This window comes from Sturnira hondurensis, unplaced genomic scaffold, assembly GCF_014824575.4.
Source record: "Sturnira hondurensis isolate 20B ecotype Veracruz unplaced genomic scaffold, ASM1482457v3 Scaffold0007208, whole genome shotgun sequence".
Classification (NCBI taxonomy): Eukaryota; Metazoa; Chordata; class Mammalia; order Chiroptera; family Phyllostomidae; genus Sturnira; species Sturnira hondurensis.
This window is the reverse complement of record NW_028079839.1, coordinates 1,438,371-1,460,172: the sequence shown is the minus strand read 5'-3', so window position 1 is coordinate 1,460,172 and position 21,802 is coordinate 1,438,371. Positions and strand designations below refer to the sequence as shown.

Sequence of the window (21,802 nt, the reverse complement as noted above, 5' to 3'; positions counted from 1 at the left end):
GCGCCCTACCTGCACGGCGCTTTGGAAGTACGGCTGCCAGTTGGACAGTTTTATCGCTCAGTGGGAAGCACGCTGCTCTGCCTGCCCCGAAGGGAGGTCACAGAGTTAATTTAACAAATGGCAGTGGTGACCGGGACCCAGAGGGCTTTCCCCAGACACCCTCAGGGACTCAGGCCACAGGGCTTACTCTCAGGAGGAGGAGGAGGAGGCAGCACGCCTTGAAGCATTCTTACCTGACTAGCAAGAGAGAGTATAAATGCCCAGTCTTCTTGCCACTGTTCTTCCCTCAAGGAAAAGTGTAAACCAAAGCTCTGAGAATACCATGATTCCCAATCTTTCCAACGTGTGTAAAACCTAAGAAAAGAAGACAGTAAAAAAATGCACCTACAAACAACACTTAACGTTCCAATCATTTATTTAATGGGGCCTTTAAGCAATTCCCTTTCAAAGAGTAACAATTTTATTATTTTCACCTGGCTTGCAATGTATTTTTCAAATTCAAAATGCTTCCATTCTGCTAACAGCCATCTTTAACACATCCTCAGACTTAATTTGGAGTGTTGCCCCCCAAATGTTCATCAGAACTTCAAACACTAGTGATGAGAACAGGTAATTTCAATGGTCTACTCTTAGTTTGCAAATTCAAAAAAATAACGCGCTCAAGACCACCTGAGATTCTGGATACCCCACCGACACGTGGTGTTCAGAGAATTCAGCAAACCAGATATAATTATGCTCAAATTTGTGATTCACTGTCTTACAAAACAACCCAGCCAAGACCTCTGAGTAAAAACAGACATTTAACCTGTAACACCACATTTCACCCTCTTATAAAGAAAAACCACAGTACTTTTATGTATTTGAACTTGTGCTAAAAAAAAAAATGTGAAAGACGGAAAGAAACCTGCTCCCACCAGGGAGAAGCCTCAGCAGGAAGAGAAGCGGGGGTGGGCGCACTGCAAGTGTCTTGCAGGGAGTCCGTGCGGGGCTCCGCGGAAAGTAACTCACACAGGGTCAATTCTTGGCTTACGAGAAAAACATTGGATAGTTTTCTATTCCAGGTAATCAACACTTTTTTAACCAGGACTCTATTTTTAAAAAATAAAATATAGTGTTGTTCTAAAACACCTAAGAAACACAAAAGTATGCTGGAACACACCAATGACAAAATACATTGATTTTTATATCCTCACCCATTTTTTCACTGCTGGGGGGTAAGGGGGTCCAGAGACAGAGAGAGAGACACAGCTAGTCACCGGCGGCCTGTTCACATACACCCTGACCAGGGGTCGAGTCTGTAACCCTTCCTGTCTGTGAGATGACACTCCAACCAACCGAGCCACAGCAAGTACCAGGAGATGTACCACACGACACAAAAAAGTGTCACGAACTGAAAGGTGTGTACTATTCAAGTTCCTTGGTTAGGGCCTAGACTCATTTTATAAATGAGATCACTGCGTCTGCCAGAAATTAAATGATGGCACACTCAAAACTCCTCGGAGAAGACTGCAGAACAAGGAAGTTGAAAAAAGACATACTTTACAAATAAGCATGTTAAAATAATCACGCCCACCACACAAAGACCCAAACTCTGCGACTTCCTGGCTCATTAAGAACAGAAAACCACACCAAGTCCAGGAGCATGTGACAAAGTGCCTTGACATTCAGAAATCAATTCCATGTCTACGGATTGTAAGACTCAATGCCATCAACACGGTAACGCTCTCCCACCGTGACTGTCGGGTCAATGCAATCACTACCAAAATCCCAGAGGACTTTCCTGCAGAAACGAATATGGACCCTAAAATTTTTATGGAAATCCAAAGGATGCGGAATAGCAAAAAATCTTGAAAAACAAAGGACAAAGCTGACTTACATCCTCATCTCTAAACTTACTACGAAGCGACAAATCATCAAGACAGTCTGATGTTGCCTGAAGACAGACACACAGATCAACAACAACAACAAAAAGTCCAGAAACAAACCTTTATTTTTACGGTCGAATAATTTTCAACACAAGCACCAGGGCAAGTGAATGGGGAAAACAAGAGTCTTTTCACTAAACGGCACTGAGACAGGTGCCGACCTACAACACTGATCTTGATTACCTCACACCTGAAATAAAAATCAGCTCGAAATGGATCATAGACCATAATGTAAAAGCTGAAACTGTGACTGACACGCCCAGAGCCGTCATGGGAACGCCGACAGCACGCAGTGTGCATGACCAAAGGGTCTCCAACCAGTGGTGCTCAGAGGGCACAGAGGGACGAGGGCGACACGACATCTGGAGGCAGCTGCTATCAGTGCTGTGTGAGCACACACTTAGGTGTAAGAGGGGAAAAGCATTTTGATGTTAATGTAGGAAAAACAGTGAACAGCAGAAGTCATTGAAAAATGTGTACTAACTTCGACAATGGGCAGTTTCATTGAGCCTCTTCAAGCCTCAATGTTCTCACTTACAATATAACGAAATGACAGTTTTAGGCAAAACCAAGAAAACAGCCTAGGTCAAATAAATGTAAACCCAAACTCCTGATTCACAAATAAGCGCACCTTTTGCAGTGACTGATCCTTCCACAGGTGAATCTGTGCTTCAGGACCAGCCATATATTTGATTAGATGATGTATTGTGAAATAAAAAAATGCTGTCTTAAAATCACCTGTGCCTTAGGGAGAGAGAGAACTTGCAGTATCATGTCCAATAATCTCTGAGAGTAGAATAAAAATGAAATCGTAACACTTTAAACCATGAGCAAGGCCCTGGTCAGTGTGACTCAGTTGTTTGGAGCACAGGCCTGTGAACCAAAAGGTCGCGGATCTGATCCCCAGTCAGGGGCACATGCTGGGGTTTTGAGTTCAGTACCCAGTCGGGGTATGTGAGACACAATCGATATTTCTCTCACATCGATCTTTCTCTGCCTCTCTTAAAAAACAAAAAAAAATCAGTAAGCATGTCCTCGGGTGAGGATTTTTAAAAAAATCCTCAATTTACCCAATATGATTATGTCATCAGTTTGTTGCTGAGACCCTGATTACATGTCATATTTAGAGCCGATACTTAGAATAAACCACCAAAAGACTTGATATAATATTTAAAGACTTTGTTAATGTTTCAGACTACTACTATTACTCAAATGTTTCTACTTTAAATAATTATTACCTGAATAAAAATGAAATAAAAGAAAAAAGAGAAAAGGCTGATATTCAAGTTAAAACAATGATAATTAATTACATGCAAATTTTTAACTGTTCTCTTCCCACACCCTCAACCTCTTCTCAGGACTGTTGCCTTCACAGTCAGCAAACCGGTACAAAACAAAGCTCAGCAAAAAGGTGTCAAACCACTGAGGTGGTCTCAGGGTCTCAGTGTCCAAAAGCATAGCTTTTCCTCCCTAGCTCCCACAGGAAATGGAACGATGGAAAGTGTCCCACTGCCACCAGGAGCAAATGCTACAACTGCACTCTGCACTTCGGCAGGCAAGGGGGCCGGCTCACCAGTGCGAACAGTCATGCAGGCTGTCGTGCAGGGCTTTCCGAAGCACCGAGTCCTTGTCGTAAATGCCCCAGGTAGCTTGCAGCACTGAGTCAAGTAAGCAGTCCCCGGCAGTCCGGTTCCAAAGTGCATAGAGCCGGCTATCCAAGCGTGTCGCCAATTCCAAGGACCAGTTTATAATTGGAGATTCTTCTTCTAACTCTACATGAGGAATTTAAATAGCATGTTCATTTTCATACCTACGCAATCAAGAACAATTCAGTCGAGAGAAGAATCTATTCTCTAGATGTTAATAGGTTTCTGTGTATTTAACTAATAAACACCTAAATATATTTGTCAATTGAAATATAAACCTTTTGAATAGCTGAAACATCTTGTGGCTCTAGAATAAATTTACTCAACTTTTAAACTCTTTGCAATTTATTTTCTAAACAATGTTTAATATGGAAGTATTCTCATTCTGGAATAGGAGTAGAAAACCAGTTTAATATTTTTATACCTTTATTTGCTCACTGTATCAGTTAAGAGCTGTGAATGTGCATTTTCCTCCAGGTTTATTAAAACACAGTTAACATAATGATCATTTTTAGCAGCACAATACGTTGTCCTTAAGGACTTCACATTTTTAATTGCAAGTAAAAATAAAACAAGTTGACTGTACACTAAACTACTCCAAACCAAACCAAACTGCTACAAAACAAAGCAAGAAGTTTTCTGAAATTGATGAGAGGTTACTCTACTCAGTAATCCATGCCTACCTTTTTGAACATCTCTGTCAAGCACCTCATCAAATAATTTTTCTTGGACTGTGGGAGGCAAGTCTTCAATATCTACAAAGAAAAAGGCTTAAGAGATCTCATGCCTCACATCAAAGTGCCATGATGTACATTTTAAATTGCTGATAATTTTATGTCAATTCCACTTCAGTAAAGATGAAGTAAAAGGACAAAAAACCAAGGTTATCTAACATTCAAGTTAAAACAGTAATAATCACATGCAGCTTTTCATCTGTTCTCTTCCCACACTCTCAACCTCTGCTTAATCTTGTTACTTCAGACTTTCAAACCTTGTAAGAGCTAATACACCACTGATTGTGGCTCACGGGTTTCTGCCCTCTTCCTCAAATTCTCTACACCTCACTCAGTCTACTATCTGGGTAAAAGCCATTATCCTTTAAAACGTGGGTTTTTTTTAATATTGTAAGCTATTTTCAAGGTAAAATAAAAATCTAATCATCACTTAGGGTAAAACTTAAATACTAGGATGGGCAAAGGTAGGTTAAATGACCAGCCATGGTAAACACTGGACCAGAACAGAATGGAGAAACAAGAACTCAAAAAAGTGAGAAGAGGCTCAGGAACCTCCAGGACAACTTTAAACGTTCCAACATCCGGATTATAGGGGCACCAGAAGGGGAAGAGGAAAAGCAACAAGTGAAAAACTTATCTGAACAAATAACGAAGGAGAACTTCCCCAATCTGGCAAAGGAAACAGACTTCCAGTAAGTCCAGGAAAGTCAGAGAGCCTCAAATAAGTTGGTCCCAAGGAAGCACATACCAAAGCACATCATAATTACATTACCCAAGATGAAAGCTAAGGACAGAACCTTAAACGCAGTTAGGAAAAAAAAAAGACATTTATCTACAAAGGAGTTTCCATTAGACTATCAGCTGATTTCTCAAAAGAAACCTCGCAGGCAAGAAGGAGCTAGAAAAAAGGTCATGAAAGGCAGGGACCTACATCCAAGATGACGCTATCCAACAAAGTTATCCTTTAGAATGGAAGGGAAGATAAAGTGCTTCCCAGGTAAGGTCCAGTTAAAGGAGTTCATCATCACCAAGCCCTTATTATACAAAATGTTAAAAGAACTTTTCTAAGAAAAAGAAGATTATCAAAAATATGAACAGTAAAATGACAACAAACTCAACAGCTAACAACTGAACTTCAAAAACAAACTAAGGAAACAACTAGAATGGGAACAGAATCACAGAAATGGAGATCACATGGAGGGTTATCAGCGGGGGTGGGAGGGAAGGCGCAGGGAATGAGAAGCATGAATCACAGGTAGAAAATAGGGGGAGGTTAAGAATAGTACAGGAAATGGAGAAACCAAGGAACTTATATGTACAACCCATGGATATGAACTAAGGAGGGGGAATGCTGGTGGAAGAAGGGTGCAGGTCAGAGGGGAATAAAGGGGAGAAAAAAATGGGACAACTGTAATAGCATAATCAATAAAATATATTTTTTAAAAAGGAAAAAAAATGGTTGCTGAATTTGAACATAAAATTACCAGCCATGATTACCTAAAGGATAAATCATAAGAATATAAAATCATAACAATAGGACAGCAAATAATACAACTAAATAGCAAAATAATTAACTAGGAAATAATACAAGAAAAAAATTATTCCTCATACTCACAAAAAACCCCTGCTATTCCTCATAGAAACCTGCTTTTGCCCACCCCTGTCCTGTATACAGAGAACGGATTTCAAATGAAATCACTCCGATTTTAAAAGGCTTAGGTACCATCTCTTACCATCTGTGAGAGCTCCTGTCCATGTCTGAACACAAAAGCTCAAAACACTCAGAACCAAGACGGAAGATTTATTTTAGAAACTTTGGAGTTTGGTTCATTTATTCAAAGCCAACTAATAAAAAACAATTACCAATGGGTAGAAAAATAAAAAGTTGCTTCATAGATATAGTAGAAATCAATGTAATGAGTACTTTCAATGAGTAATGATACTTTCAAAAGAATGCCAGTATCTTTGATTCAAACTTGATTTTATGCATCAAAATCCTACATTCTAATACCGTCTCCGTATGTCAGATGAGCAACAGCTTTCTTGTTTCAAAATAATAAGCATTAAAAAAAGAGAAGTAGACTAAGAACAGTTTAAAATAAAGCCAAAGGGAAGACTAAATGGTTTAAGCCGATATTTTTTAGTATCCGAGGCCCACAAAGAAGTCGATCGTCAGCGGCCATCTCCCTCCCAGGCCCGCCAAGAATAATGGCTCGTGGACTGGTCACTCCCACTATAAATAGAACAGCCAAGTGATTTAAGATGCACATGTAACACCTGAGTTATCTGCTTTCTAACTGAAACATTTCCACTAGCACAAAACAATAACTGTACTAAGCAGAAATTTCTTCTCACACTGAAATTGGGAAGTTACCTGCTGGCAATGTAAATGTTACAAGGTCAGTTAGGAAATAGCAGGCAAAGTCCCCCTTTCTCTGATGGAGAGAGGCAGCTATCTCTCGTCTGATCTGCTCCGTCAGTTCCGGACACACCATTGCAGGGATGCACTTTGCTGCTTGCTGAGACACCTTCAACACAAAAGAAAAGGCTCTTTGCATCTCACTTACCAACAGAAGCAGAACACAGTAGTATTTAAAAGAAATTACCAACATTTCCCAGTAAGTAAAGGTGGTGACTTCTAAAATATATTGGGTGTTGGGTATAATTTCCTTACCAGTGGACAAACATATCAGTACGACATCCCAGAAAAAGAGCTGGTTTACCCTGACTCAGTGATTCTACTTAAAAATTTATTCCCATCATGCACGTGAGAACTTCCGTAAAATGGTGCTACCCCCAAGGGCTCCCCATAGGAGGGAGAGGGAAACCAGTAAACAACCTACATCATCTTCCCCTCTCCCCCCTCTACAAGAATAATTCTTAAAAAGCAGGGAATTCCAGCTTGGGGGAGGGGGGACACTTTAAAAACACTACACCCCTGGTTTGTTAAGAATATTTCAAGTACCCTAACCTCGAACAAAGAAATGTGGTATTTTTTAAAGGGTCAGTTCCCGCTGACTTCAAACCCCTCCCCACTGTTTACCGGTCTGACCCTCTCCCGCAGCATCTGGCCTGCCCTGGTGTGGACAGACAGCACAGACAGACGCCAACCCTGCGAGCCTGGCCCTGAGAGTGAAGTCTGAGCACTGGCACAGTGACTCCCAGGAAGAACCTCCACGCACGAAGACGGCTAGGATGCTCCTCTCCTTTCTAAACGATGAGCAGCACCAAATGTGTAAAGATACTTTACACATTCAAGTTGTATTCCTTCTGTTGAGCTCGAGACACCTGTGCACAGAGAATTCCCAAATCAAAGGTGAGAGTATCTGCTGGGAGGTGCGACCCCTGCGTGGACCAGACAGCTCTGCCAGCTGTGGCCACTAAAGACTGCAGCTGCTGCCAGACGGCCTTCCGGGAGGGAGGCTTGCGGTCACAAGTGTGCTTTTGGAGGGGATCTTCCAATAAGCTGCTCAAAGAGTAAGTTTTACAGATAATGTCATCTACGTAATAGATGTGGGGCTTCACTGCGACTGCTGTTAAGTAAACAGTAAAAAACCCTGCACACCCAACACAATCATCAGACATACCTTTCTAAAAACTCTTACATGAAAACCCAGTTCTGCTGAACCTTACTGGCCAGGATACCAGTCACAACGAGATTCTCACTACACCTTAAGTCTATGAACCCAATCTTTAAAACACTCAGATGATAGAAAACCAAACAGTCTGTACTTTCACAATATATTTGCCTGTTTCACACCAGTGTTAAAATGGGTCCCAAAAGTAAATTTAAAATTAGCTATTCCAATCTGCTAACCCTCAGCCCCTTTCCAAAAACCTGGCAAAATTTTTCCAAAACGACTTGGACTGAAACCCAAATATTGCAAACACGCCAAGAGAAACCTCAGTGCTGGTGACTGGCCTCCCGGCCTTCCTCCTTGCCCTGCCCTCCCCAAGGCGGGACATGGCCCTGGAGCCCGCCTCTCATCTTCTGGCCTTTTCAACCTCATGACTTTCAACCACCTCTTAGGCCAGTAGTTAGCTTAGGGCTCATGAAATTGAGAAAGAGCTGTGAACTTGAACAGCAATTTTAATTAAATCTAAATCCTCCATTTTTACTAACCTCTTGCCTATATTTCTTGCCTATATTCTTATATATCACAACTTAAGTTTTGGTAAGTACGGGGTCCAGCACAAATAACACCCCCCTTTTATAGGCTGGTAAGCTATACCAAATCTTTTATTACAAAATCATCAGCATGTAATTCTGTAACATAACAATATCACATTCAAGCCCACCATGTGACATTTTAGGGGAAATGTTCAAATTGCTGTCCATCTGGTACACGACACTCACATGCGCGACCAACCACACTCAGCAGTAGCATTACTTCTGCCAGACCCTGTGTGTTTCAATATACCATTGACCTTCGAACCACATGGTCCACTTCTACAGATGTTTTTTTTTAAAGATTTTTAAATTTATTTTTAGAGAACAGGGAAAGGAGCGAGAAAGGGAGAGAAACATCAATGTGTGGTTGCCCCTTGTGCACCGCCTCCCACTGAGGACCCGGCCCACCACAGGAGCACGTGCCCTGACTGGGAATCAAACCAAGACTCTCTGGTTCACAGGCCTGTGCTCAATGCACTGAGCTACACCGGCCAGGGCAGGTTCTCTTCAATAAGCACTGTAAATGCATTCATTCTCTTTCCTTTATGATTTTCTTAATACCATTTTCTTTCCTCCAGCCTACTCTATAAAGATACATGATATACTACACATTACACACAAAACGTGCTAATCGGCTGCTACGTTATCAGTAAGCAGTTAAGTTTTAGAGGCATTGAAGTTATACTTGGACTTTGAAATGCACGGAGGAGTGGTGTCCACTACCCCCTGGGGTAGTGTCCTACCCCTGCATTGTTCAAACACCCACTGTAACTGATTTCCTTTGCAATCCTACTGATTTTTATTGTATTCACTTAAAAATATCTTAAAAGGAGTCCACAGGTTCCACCAGACTACCAACCAACAGGGTCCCTGAAACCCTGCCCTAGACACACCCCCTGAAATCTGACACTCCCAGTCTCTCCTTCTGGTCTCCCCACTGGCCCCTGCTAGTCTGTCCTTTTAGTACCTCCCTCGCCCGAGACTGAATTCCATGACTCATTCTGGTCTTTACCCGAACAGTCCCCCTTCCCATTCTCCCATGTTGTGCCAGGGTGGTCTGTGCATCCCACAGAACAGGGCAACAGCTGCGTCCTGAACTCCGATTTACACTGACTGCCGCTTCCATCTGGATCATCTCCCACACCCCTCCCCCCTCCTCCTAGGTCACCTGCGGTTGGTAGAACCAGCTGCCACTTCAAAAGCAGTCCTGTGGAGGGGCCCTGATGACGAGAATGGGAAGCCTCCTACCAACTGCCCAGAACCTGATCCTCCACTCCAGTCTAGCCTTTGGACAACTGCAGCCATGGCCACCAGTCTGGCCAGCGCCTCCTGAGACCTCCCACCACTCAGCTAAGGTGCTCCCAGTTCTGGTGTTGTCATCAGCTGCTGAGTTTTGAGGTGGTTCGTGGAACAGTAATAACTAACTCACTAGGGTTCCGTTATCCTCCCACTGGCGTGCCCAAGCTCACTCTTAGGAGGTTGCTGACTTATGCCAGCACTCCCAGAACGTGTCACAGTCCCCTACCCACCTGAGGGGACCCTGGGATTCCCTCCAGACTTGCGCCTTGAGGGGGCAGTCACAGCTGCCCTCTCTATCCTGTTTCTAGCCACCGCCAGCAACTGTAACCCGCTACGTGCTGCCCCTTCCACTACACGGCACGACTGGCCAGCACCACGGCGACTGCAGCCAGGCCTCAGACCCTACCTACATTGCCCACCACTGCTCTGTCCCACCCAGCACTCAGCCAGACCCCCCTGACCGCGGCTGCCTCTCAGGAGTGTCCTCCACCCTCAGGCTCGGCTGTCTCCCAGACTCTTGCTCCTCAGAGTCTCCCAGGAGCCCTAGCTTCCCCGGAACTTCTCCAAACGGAGCACAGTGACCAGCCCTATCGGTCGCGCTTGCATCCCACCTTCCAATTCCTGATCCCCTGAAATGCTCTGTGCGCAATGCCTCCCGAATACTGGCACATTCAAATAAATACGGGGGGCACACGCATACACAGATGTATACTGACATCTGAATCCACAATTGAGCTGACTGCAAGTTTACCCTATTGCTATTTTTTTTTAAATCACCTGGATATTTTAGCTGCATCCTGAATGATTCCTTTGCAACCTCTATCACTTTGAACATCTACCTGGTTATCTAAACCAGAACCCTCAGAATTAACTTCGATCCCTACCTTATTACCTGCCATCTACTCGACCCACCAAGCCCGACAAGGGACGCAAGCAACTGCTCCCCAGCAGCCCGCTTCTCTCCCGTGCCCCTGCCAGCCCTGCTCAGCCAGGGTCCCGGCCAACCTCTCCTAACCAGCCTGTCCCTCTCCGACCCACAGCAGCCCCAAATGGTCTCATCTGGTCACCTCCCTGTCCCTCTGCCAGACACTTGTTAAAGCCTTTTTACTGCCCTCAGAATACCCTAAACCCTCAGCCCGGAAGACCCCTACGCTGGTCCCCTGCTTCTCTCTCCCACTTGCCCGCTCAGTTCCCAATCGCCATTGCAGCCACACTGAGCTGCCGGCAAGTTCTTGAATTGACCACAAACACCACCATCCTCACCTCTGAGTAAATGACTTCCCCAACTCCCCCTCCTCCACCCGCTTTATGGGACTGACTGCTATCCTCCTTCAGACTGTTAACTAAAAAGCTACCTACCTGTTCCAGGTAAGAAGGTAAGGTATCTCAAAACACGGTCCCAGTAATGCCCCAGCACCTGGCCCTCACATCTAGGAGAGCACATGCTGCGCAGCGACCTGTTTATTCCTCTACTTTTCTGGCAATCACTGAAGGAGGAGCCAATGTCTCCACAATCACATCCCTTTTTAGGACAGTGCCTAGCACACAGTGGGTACTCAATGAATGTTTGTTAGTGGAATGAACAAATAACAGATACAGTGGAGTAAAATGTCCTACTTTAAGAGCATATACCCTTAAAAATTATATACTGTTTAAGTCTCTTAAGTTTAACATAGTTTCTTCAAGGGGAGGAAAAAATCTGAAACATTTAAGAACTGTTTGGAGAAACAGTGTAACATCAAAAATAAAAACGAAGGGCCCTGGCTGGTGTAGCTCAGTGGATTGAGCACGGGCCTGCAAACCAGCTGATCACGGTTCGATTCCCAGTCAGGGCCCATGCCTGGGTTGTGGGCCGGTTCCCAGCAGGGGACCCATGAGAGGCAACCATACATTGATATTTCTCTCCCTCTCTCCTTCCCTTCCCCCTCTAAAGATAAATAAATAAATAAATCTTTAAAAAAAAACAATGAAGGAACACATTTCCGTCAAGAAAAAGAATGTAAATGAAAAAGCCACACTCACCTCCGTGAGGAGTATTGCTAGCATGTCCTGCCTCTGGAAGCGGATGGCCAGGTGCACCAGAGTGTAGCCAACATCGAAAGCTGAAGGGCGGTTCAGCAAGCGCACTTCATCTGCAGTGAGCTGCCGGGCAATGTCCCCTCCTGACGACTTGTATGCTTCTACAGCAGCTAAATCGCCTTCTACGACCCCTAAAACAAGCATCAAGACAGAGAGGTTAATCCTGTTTTTGTTCAGAAAGCATAAACCTGTAACATTCACTCTAAACTCTAAATGTTTCTGTGCTTCCTGGATCCTGGGGCATCACCAGTCAACTGTCCTAAAGATTATAAGTAAAATCAATGCGTCCTGCCCTGGATTTCTTTGCAGAACGAGCCTGCCTTGTTAGGCACAGGCACTTACCTGCGCCTCAACTTGGGTGCCGGGCTCTCACGGGATCAGGGCACTATTAAAATATTAATTAGCTCAGAGACAGGCAGTCGAGTATGAGAAACCAGACTTCGCGGAAACCAAGGAGACAGAGGCATGCTGCCCCTGGCACTGGGCACTTCTGTCCCGAGCGTTGCATTCTTAAAGCCTAATCAAAACAAAAGTGGAGCCCTCCACACTGCAGGAGCTTTGAAACAATTTAAAGGAAATTAAAGCCATGTTCAATGTTAAGTAAAAGTTAGCAATATGAATCTCTCACAGAAAAGTCTTTTTAAAATTTAATTGTTGTTCAAGTCCAGTTTTCTGTCTTTTACTCCCATCCCAGCCCACCTCCCAGTGCTCCCCACCAGAAAAGTCTTTTTTATACCTGTTAAACATTATTAATACAGGAAAAGCTGAACCAGATGATTCCGAATAAAAAGGCGCTAAAACAAAGTACTACAAAGCAGCTGGGGTTGGAGAGACAAAGCGAGAATCACTTTCTCCAAGTCCGTAAGTAACTTTCCACTCCCACTGGACCACGTTATTAATCTCAGCATAAATCACTGTTAGGTCAAGACAGCAATTCTACTTTCTAAACAGTAGAGTACCTCTACAGACAACAAACAAACAGCCTTGCCCCTCAAATGAAGGCGTGTGTTATCTTCAAATGCACCACAAATCGTGATCAAATGCAAAACACCAAGACTGTGGGACCAACCAAATAAGTTCAAGTGTTTCCTAAGTTACACCAAAAAAATGTGCTGGGTAAAATACTAACAGTAACTAAAAATAATTCTCAGTGTATTTTTTAACTGTGTTTAATCACTATCTTGAACTAAGAATTAGATAACTATGGTCTAGCTATTCCTTGGAGTATGAAATTGGTACAATGCAACAATTTCCCCCAGTTATTAAAAATAACTTTAGTCCTGGCTGGCGTAGCTCAGTGGATTGAGTGCGGGCCTGCGAACCAAAGGATTGTGGTTCGATTCCCAGTCAGGGCACATGCCTGGGTTGCAGGCCAGTTCCCAGCAGGGGACTCACAAGAGGCAACCATACAGTGATACTTCTCTCCTTCTCTCCTTCCCATCCCCTCTAAAGATAAATAAATAAAATCTTTAAAAAAATAAAAGAATAACTTTAAAGCTTTAAAATGATCATTCAATTCCCACATCACTGAATCATGCAGAGCAACAATACAAGAAACACAAAGACAGTTAAAAACGTGACTCTTAAAATCAAAACAGCCCTTTTTCATCACATTTGTGAAAGATAAAAGGCCAGCATTTTCAACCTCTGGGTCAGAAATTCTTTCTGGAAATCTGGACTCTGCACCAGCCACATATACTTTGCAAGTTCAGAATGCACGATGAGAACACCTCCTTCCAGGCATCTTTATTTTCACGGCAGAGTAGATCCGTAAATTCCTCGACAGAAACACCTAAGGACAGCTGGAACCTCCGTCTCCAATACAAAGGGCATCAACACACCCCTATGAGGCAGAGTGTCCTGGAGAAGTCACTAGGGCGGAACTGTAACCTGGGTGGTTTAAGACACGGGTGATGAATCTTCTCAAAAGGGTAACCCTTAAGAATAGACACGGAAAGTACTAGTTGACATAAAAAAAAAAAAAACTATGGTTAAGGAGTCAAGTACAAAAGAACTCTAGCCCTGGTTGGTGTGGTTCAGTGGACTAGGTCCCTATCTGTGAACCAAAAGGTCACTGGTTCGATGCCCAGTCAGGGCACATACCTGGATTGTGAGCCAGGTCCCTGTCTGGGGACATGTGAGAGGCAACCGATCCATGTATCTATCCCACATTGTGTCTATCTCTCCAACATGGATGTTTGTCTTTTTCTCTTTCTCCTCTCCCTTCCCCTCCCTCCAAAAAGTAAATAAATACAATGTTTGGGGGGTTGTTTTTTTTTTTTTAAGAAAACCAAAACTCTAGCCAGGGGGATTGGGCATTGTCCTGCAAAGCAAAAGGTCACAAGGTTCGATTCCTAGTCAGGGAATGGATTCCTAGTCAGGGAATGGATTCCTAGTCAGGGGATCTCAGCCTAGGTGGAGAGTTTGGTCCCCAATTGGGACACACACGCAAGGCAACCAATCTATGCTTCTCTCTCGCATCAATGTTTCTCTGCCTTTGCTCCTCCCTCCCTTCCCTACTCTGGAAAACAAATCTTTGAGTGAACAGAAGAGAAGCAGTGAACTCATGCATTTGCTCTAGAACTGAGTGTGCCCCACCCCAGCGCCTCCTGTACACACATCGCCCCTCAGGAAGACGGCCATGGCTCACAGCACTCCGGTCAGAGCGCTCTTCCCAGGTGCACTCAGTGTCAGCGCACCGGTTTCACAGTTTCTAGTTTCAACGTGAAGTACAAGTACTACATATATGTACACTGAGTATTTGTACTGTATATGTAGCATTTCTACTATGCAAACAGCATTTACACTATGTATATATAGTGTGTATACACACACACACACACACACAAAATACAACTGTATATAATATACAATTAGTCACAGCATGAAATTCTCCAAACTTCCCAGAACATGAAAAACACAAATTTAAGTATAGGCACAAAGTAATGTTTAAAAGAAAAGCACTTAATTATCTAATATGTGGGGAATACATATAATTCCATTCTTTTAATTAACCAAAATTAAGTGCTTATAGTTCAGTTACTGTCAGTTTTTAGCTACAAAGATAAGTAAATTTATCACAAATAAAATGTCATGGAAGTCTCACTGAACTGTCATGGAAGTATTACTGAAAAAAAATTTTTAAAGACTTTATTTATTTATTTTTAGACAGAGGGTAACGGTGGGAGAAAGAGAGGAGAGAAACATCCATGTGTGGCTGCCTCTCGGGGACCCCCTCCTGGGGACCTGGTCCAAAACTCAGGCACATGCCCCGCCTGGGAAGTGAGCCAGCAGCCCTTTGGTTCGCAGGCTGGTGCTCAATGCACTGAGCCACAGCAGCCAGCTAAGCTGCCCATGTTTCTGATGTCGCGGCACCGTGTTCAAGCCAAGCTGCCGACTGAAGTGCAGACAGTGCCTTGACAGAGAGGTTTCACTGTACAAGGGGTGCTGAAAAGGATCCAGCCCACAGCTTGGTGATTTCACGTTTTGGCTACCACACCTTTTCTACTGGGGGGCAGGGGAAGCATCAGATCACATGCAAAACAACTTACAAAAAGTCTTTGAGGAGACATATAACATTGCATTTCTACCACTTTTAACACGAGGAAATAAAAGGAACGTCGAAGAGTTGGAAGCTGGCAAAAAACCATAAATAAATGTCACTGGTCAAACCTCCCTCAATATGAGACCAGGAAAAACCAGAGAAGTTCTAGCAGGAGAAAAAGAGACGAGCACACGCGCTTTCCAGGTTGCTACCGTCTCTCAGTGCCACTAGAGTAACCAAAGCATCATTCTCTTAAAAACGGCTGTGCACAGCCCATCCCTTCCTCTTTCCCGCCATGCAGGCAAGCAGCAGGACAACTGAAGGCACTCTGGAAGATGAACGTTACAAAACCAACCTGCAGGACCATCACATGTTCCAAAGTGGTCGGATGAAACCCTCCACAACTCACTAAGGAGCGGTGCATCACTACAGGTAAAGAAAGGTTTTTAGTATACTTTTAAAACCATGAAGACCTGAATCTAAATGATAGGTACTATATCACATATTATAAACCACAAACTTATAAACTCATATTGTTGTCTAAGCTGGACCAGGAGAATTTAACATAGAAGGTGGGCAAAAAAACTAGGTTTATAGTCGTGGGTACAAAGAACGGTTTATTCCTGTATTAATTTTTGTAATATTGTATTCTCCATACGAATAACTGCAAACCTACTTTTGTCAACCCCTGCATGCTAAAGACACCAGTCACAACTCCCCGGGGACTTCACAGCTACTATGGAACTCCGCTGGTTAGAATATGGAGCTGGCTTATAGAGGGTTAGAAAACAGACTTATTTTTTCCCCCATGTATGGCACAGTTTTCAAAGTTTTGCCTTATTTTCTATTATGACATAAAATCATAATGGTAACTAACTTTGAAAAGAATGCCAAATGGTTAAAAAAAAAGCCAGGACTTACCTGAGCCCACATGGGCCAGCTCAACACTACCTGGAGTTCTATGGTAGCTGTGACATCACAGCATGCTTTATGCTGTGGGTCAGGGTGGACTTGGAGTCAGCTTGCACAATTTCAGGAGCCCTTAAAGAGAAAAGTTAGTTTTAAGTGGTAATGTTCAGAATGCCCTTCACCATGGTCAGCAGAAAGACGTAAGCTCCCTAGGTAAGTTGCTCCCTCTACTCAGAGTTTAATTCATTTAACTGGTTTTGCACATTAAAAAGTGTTCCACCCTGTAATACCTTTTCTTTATACTCTTAACCATTTGGCTTTAGTTCAATCACAAACTTGGTTTACATATTCACAGCAATCTCTTTCAATACTTCAATGTGAGCGGCTTTTTAAATAACACAACCAGCATTTTTAAGTGTATCTTCAAGTAGACACAACTCCGTAGCAATCCCAAAAAAGGTTTGAGTAGACAAATCACCTCTAGATTTATTTTTCGTACAATAAACAATGGCAACAAGTTAAAATCTACCATTTCTATTCCTAGGATAGGGCTACAGAAAATAACCTTTTCAAAAAGCCAAGAGAGGAAAATCACAATTGGAAATAAATTCTTAAATTAACATAAAATGTACTATATCAAGATGAGCTTCTACTCAACTCCTTCAATAAACCCACTCCATTATGAAAACATCCTCTTTTAAAAAACAAGATTCAATGACAAGGAAGTCAAAGTAGTCTCTAATTAAGGCTTTTAGGTGTTCTATTACTAACCACGGCAAACTAAGCCAAACACAGCTTACCCTTGGAGATCCTACCTCCTTATCTTCAATCGGGCTGTTAACAGCCCAACTGCTGTGGAAATATAAATTCCCAAAGTCGTCGAAAACAAGACCCGAACTGCTAGACACTGTCCTGGGAAAGATGGCGCTCCCACGCAGGAAGAGCTGGGGCTGAAAGCACGCTGGCATGGTTTACAGAAACACGGCACAAAGCTCTTTGGGAAGGTGATCAGAGACGAGGACAAATTAAAAATGGGTTAAAGATGAGTTCAAATTACAAAGGTCACTTAAAGTATCACTAAAACAGTCAACTGAGGGGATGGATACTACAATTCTTAAAAACCCTGGCTGGTAGCCCTGGCTGGTATGGCTCAGTGGATTGAGCACGGGCCTGTGAACCAAACTGTCGCTGGCTTGATTCCCAGTCAGGGCACGTGCCTGGGTTGCAGGCCAGATCCCAGCAGGGGACGCACAAGAGGCAACCATACATTGATATTTCTCTCCCTCTCTCCTTCCCTTCCCCTCTAAAGATAAATAAATACAATCTAAAAGTAGTAATAATAATTTTTAAAAACCCCTAGGGTGCTGGTAGTGTTGGTCAAAGCCACATTTACCACTGAAATCAAGTCCCAAAAGTTTTTCTGACTTCAAGTAAAAATTCCTTCTGCTATACTGCCAAGTTATCCTGGGTGAATTTGAAACCAAATTTTAGACTTCTGGAAATATGCTATTATTTTAGGTAGTAGGCATGGAGTACTAGAGTAGTCTAGCCTACTCTCTCTTCGAAGAAAATAAAGGGTAAATGAACACGTAAAAGCAGATGGGGACAGGGGTCATGAAAGGAAATCCTCTCATCACAGAGCATAGCTTTATATTGTTCATATGAAATCCCCAAAACTGCTCTTATAGCCAAAATACTCTGACAGAGAAGACATAATCACCAAATCAGAAGAAATGTCAAAAAGCTACTCAGTCCATCTTGACAAGGCCCCCAGGTGTAAGCAGAACACCAGAAAGGGCGGGCAATATGCCCCTGTAAGCCCTCTAAGGGAAGGTCCTACAGCTCAGGAAACTCATGGCCTCACAGCATCCAAACAAGCCGGGTGGCAGACTCTCCCCCAAAGTTTCGGGCCCGTATGTCTAACAACCCATTAGACATCATGTCTAAAACTGAACTTCACCATCTCCTGTCTAGGAGAGATGACACCACGAACCAGCCCAAGCGTCCAAACCAAACACCTGGACGACGCTTTGTCAAGGCCTCTCCTCGGCCCCATCGCTCATTCTCTCAGCTTCAGTCGCTCCTACCTTTCCAGTCTCTCAAACACAGCTCCCACTTCACCTCCGCAGCCTCCACCCAGATCAACAGTAGACTCTCACCTGGATTGCTGCACTTGGCTCCTAAACTGCCTGCTGGCCTCTGACCCCACCCACCCTGCAAACCAGTCTCCAGGCTGTCACCAGCGGGCCCGCAGCCCACTGAGAGCCACGGCTTCTTTCTAAGTGTGCGTATGAGCGGGTGAACAGCCAGTCACGGGGAAGGGAAAAATGAAGAACCGTGAAAAGCAATGGGTGGGTGGAGCAGGGTGGACATTTGCCTTATCAGGTTTTTAAATGTCTAATAAAGCCGTAATTATTTAAACAAACGTGTGATACTGATGTTTAGAAGGGACCATTTTATATATGATAGAAAAACCCAAATCAATGGGGAAAGAATTGAGTCAAATCGTATTACTGAAATTTTTTAGGAAAATAATTCAATCCTTAGTTCAACCCCAAAAAGTGTGTAAAACAAACAAAAAAGTTATTAGTATAACTTCCTTCACCAAAAAATAGAATATTTCCCACAAATATGACTGGTATATATTTTTTAAATACATATTATTTATATTTATATAGACTTCATGTAACTTAGTAAAATCACAAAGGAAAATGGAGAAAGCATGGACCCACAACTCACAGGAAAAAATCCAAATGACTAAACGAGACAGCGTGCCTCCTGTAACCACACCCTCAGCAAAGGCAAAGCGACATGTGGCCCCCTTGCTGAGGAGGGAACATGCTGGCCCATCCCTCCAGGCGGCAATCTACCCGTACCCACCCCACGCAGTGCCTTCAACAGTCTATGCCATTTAACCCTATAATCCCATTTCTGGAAAACTAAGAGAACTGTTAGACACGCTGACAATTTTGGTCATCAAAACACTACCAGAATAAAAAATTTTCGAATAACTTAAAAGGCTAATAATATGGGACTGGATAACTTAAAGCATAGCAACTCAATGTCATACTACGCATTCATTCTCAAAAGACGAAAACAGGTATTCACAGCCGCCGTGGCTCTCTAACGCCAGACCCCCCCCCCCCCCCCCCCCCCCCCCCCCCCCCCCGCCCCCCGTTCGCCACGCTCCAGCTGAAGAAGAAGGGGGGTCAGTAGAGAGGTCCCTATACCACGGCTGGTACAAAGCAGACTGCCTGCAAATTGGCCGGTGGTAAAGCACGGAGGAAGCAACTGGCTACCGAAGCCACTCGCAAGAGTGTGCCCTCTACTGGAGGGGTGAAGAAACCTCATCGTTACAGGCCTGGTACTGTGGCACTTTGTGAAATTAGACGTTAGCAGAAGTCCACTGACTTCTGATTTGCAAACTTCCCTTCCAGCGTGTGGTGCGAGAAACTGCTCAGGACTTCAAAGCAGATCTGCGCTTCCAGAGTGCAGCTGTTGGTGCTTCGCAGGAGGCGAGTGAAGCCTATCTGGTTGGCCTTTTCAAAGACACCAACCTGTGTGCTATCCATGCAAATGTGTAACAATTATGCCAAAAGACATCCAGCTAGCACGCCGCATATGTGGAGAACGTGCTTAAGAATCCTCCATGATGGGAAACATTTCATTCTTTAAAACAATTCTCTTCTTCCTGCTATTAGTAGTTCTGGACATTTGATATTTTTTTTCCATGGGGTCAAAAAGGTACCTAAGTACATGATTCCAAGTGGAAAACAGGGAACAGAAATCAGGTATTGGCCGTTTTTCCATTTTCATTTGTGTGTGAATTTTTTTAATATAAATGAGGGGACATATAGCATTAATGCAAGTCAAGGTGTTTCACTGAACAAGTTCCAAGCAGTTCAACTTTATAACAATATAAATAAACCTGTTAAATTTTTCTGAACAATGCTAGCATTTGGATTTTTTAAAAACAAATAAATTTCTTATTGATGGCAAAAAAAGAGATGGAAGCATTTTAATTCAAAATACAAAGTTCAACAAATAAATACAATACAATTTCAATCACATAAAAAATGTGAGATACACCCTGGCTGGTGTGGCTCAGTGGAATGAGCGGCAGCCTGCAAACCAAAGGGTCGCCAGTTTGATTCCCAGTCAGGGCACGTGCCTGGACTAAGAGCCACGTCCCTACTTGGGAGTGCGAGACGCAGCCACACACTGACATCTCTCTCTGTCTCCCTCCCTTCCCCTCTGTCTAAAAATCAATTACTATTTTAAAATGTGAGATAAGCTGAAAATACACAAAAACAGCACTCCAGTGAAATACTATAACATTTTTACTTTGTCATAGCTTTTCTTATCTCTGAAATACTTTACAATGAATATGCTCTGCTTTTATTATTTAAAAATGCACCAAACATTCACATACTATTACAGGAAGTGAGTATATAATGCCTAAAGTTGATGAAACAAGAAATATGTCCATCAACAGATAAATGGATAAAACGTGGGATATATGTATGTGGGGCAGGGAAAATGTTCCTGCTTTCACTCTTAGTTCTGGGCGGCCTACTAATCAAACTGACATAACAGATTAACAGAAGAACCAAATTTAATTCTGTATGTACACTGGGGGAGGGGAGTTCCAGAAGAACATGGAGGAGGACAAATCGGGCAGTTAGGCTAAGGAGAAAGTGGGTTATCGTTTGGGACTGCACAGGGCAAGGGGGCAACTTACACAGGGTGGAAGAGCAGGGAAACAAGCATTTGCTGAGCTGACTTGAACACTGGAGCGCAGAGGACTCTGACCCGTATTAAACTAGTTTCACCTAACATGACAGGTTGCCTGGAGCAGGTTCCTCTATCTAGATTATTTTAGGCAGCTAGGGAGAGGCCAAAGGTTCTGAGTCTTCAGTTTCTTAAAAATAACCAGTTTAGCCCTGGCTGGTGTAGTGCAGTGGATTGAACGCAGGCCTGCGAACCAAACAACCGCAGTTCGATTCCCAGTCAGGGCACATGCCTGGGTTGCAGGCCAGTTCCCAGCAGGGGACTCACAAGAAGCAACCATACATTGATATTTCTCTCCCTCTCTTCCCCTCTAAAGATAAATAAAATCTTAAAAAAAAAACAATTTAAAATAACTAATATCCCAAAGAAAAAAAGGCATATTTGGGGGTGGTAAACTCTGCTCCCCCTCACATCCAAAAGAGTATTACTGAGTCTCAAAAAGAGTGTTCTGACACCTGCTACCACAAGGATGAACATTGCAGACATCACACTAAATGAAATAAGCCAGTCATAAAGGACAGTATTTGTCCTGTACGCTTCCACTCACATGAGGTAGCCAGAAAGTTAGTTTCTCAGAGACAGAAAGTAGACTGGTGGTTCCCAGGGGCTGGGGGAAGAGGGGTGGGGCGCTGGTGTTCACAGATAAGCTCTAGCTCTGCAAGATGAGGAAAGTTCTGGAGACAGACAGCAGCTGCAGGGGCAGA

General features: G+C 43.4%; 1 protein-coding gene and 1 pseudogene across 2 annotated transcripts in view; one reads left to right on the top strand and one right to left on the bottom strand.

Moving 5' to 3' along the window:
- Positions 1-21,802, bottom strand: part of ZRANB1 (zinc finger RANBP2-type containing 1) — a 54,279-nt gene that overhangs the window by 4,088 nt on the left and 28,389 nt on the right. For both annotated transcript variants that reach the window (XM_037051164.1, XM_037051165.1), the window contains 5 exons: positions 11,798-11,985; positions 6,680-6,833; positions 4,255-4,326; positions 3,499-3,697; positions 234-354 (listed from right to left, as the gene is read on the bottom strand). In XM_037051164.1, the coding sequence (XP_036907059.1) occupies positions 234-354; positions 3,499-3,697; positions 4,255-4,326; positions 6,680-6,833; positions 11,798-11,985 (734 nt within the window). The remainder of the gene's footprint in view (positions 1-233; positions 355-3,498; positions 3,698-4,254; positions 4,327-6,679; positions 6,834-11,797; positions 11,986-21,802) is intronic.
- LOC118990599 (histone H3.3C-like) lies at positions 15,694-20,157 on the top strand (annotated as a pseudogene).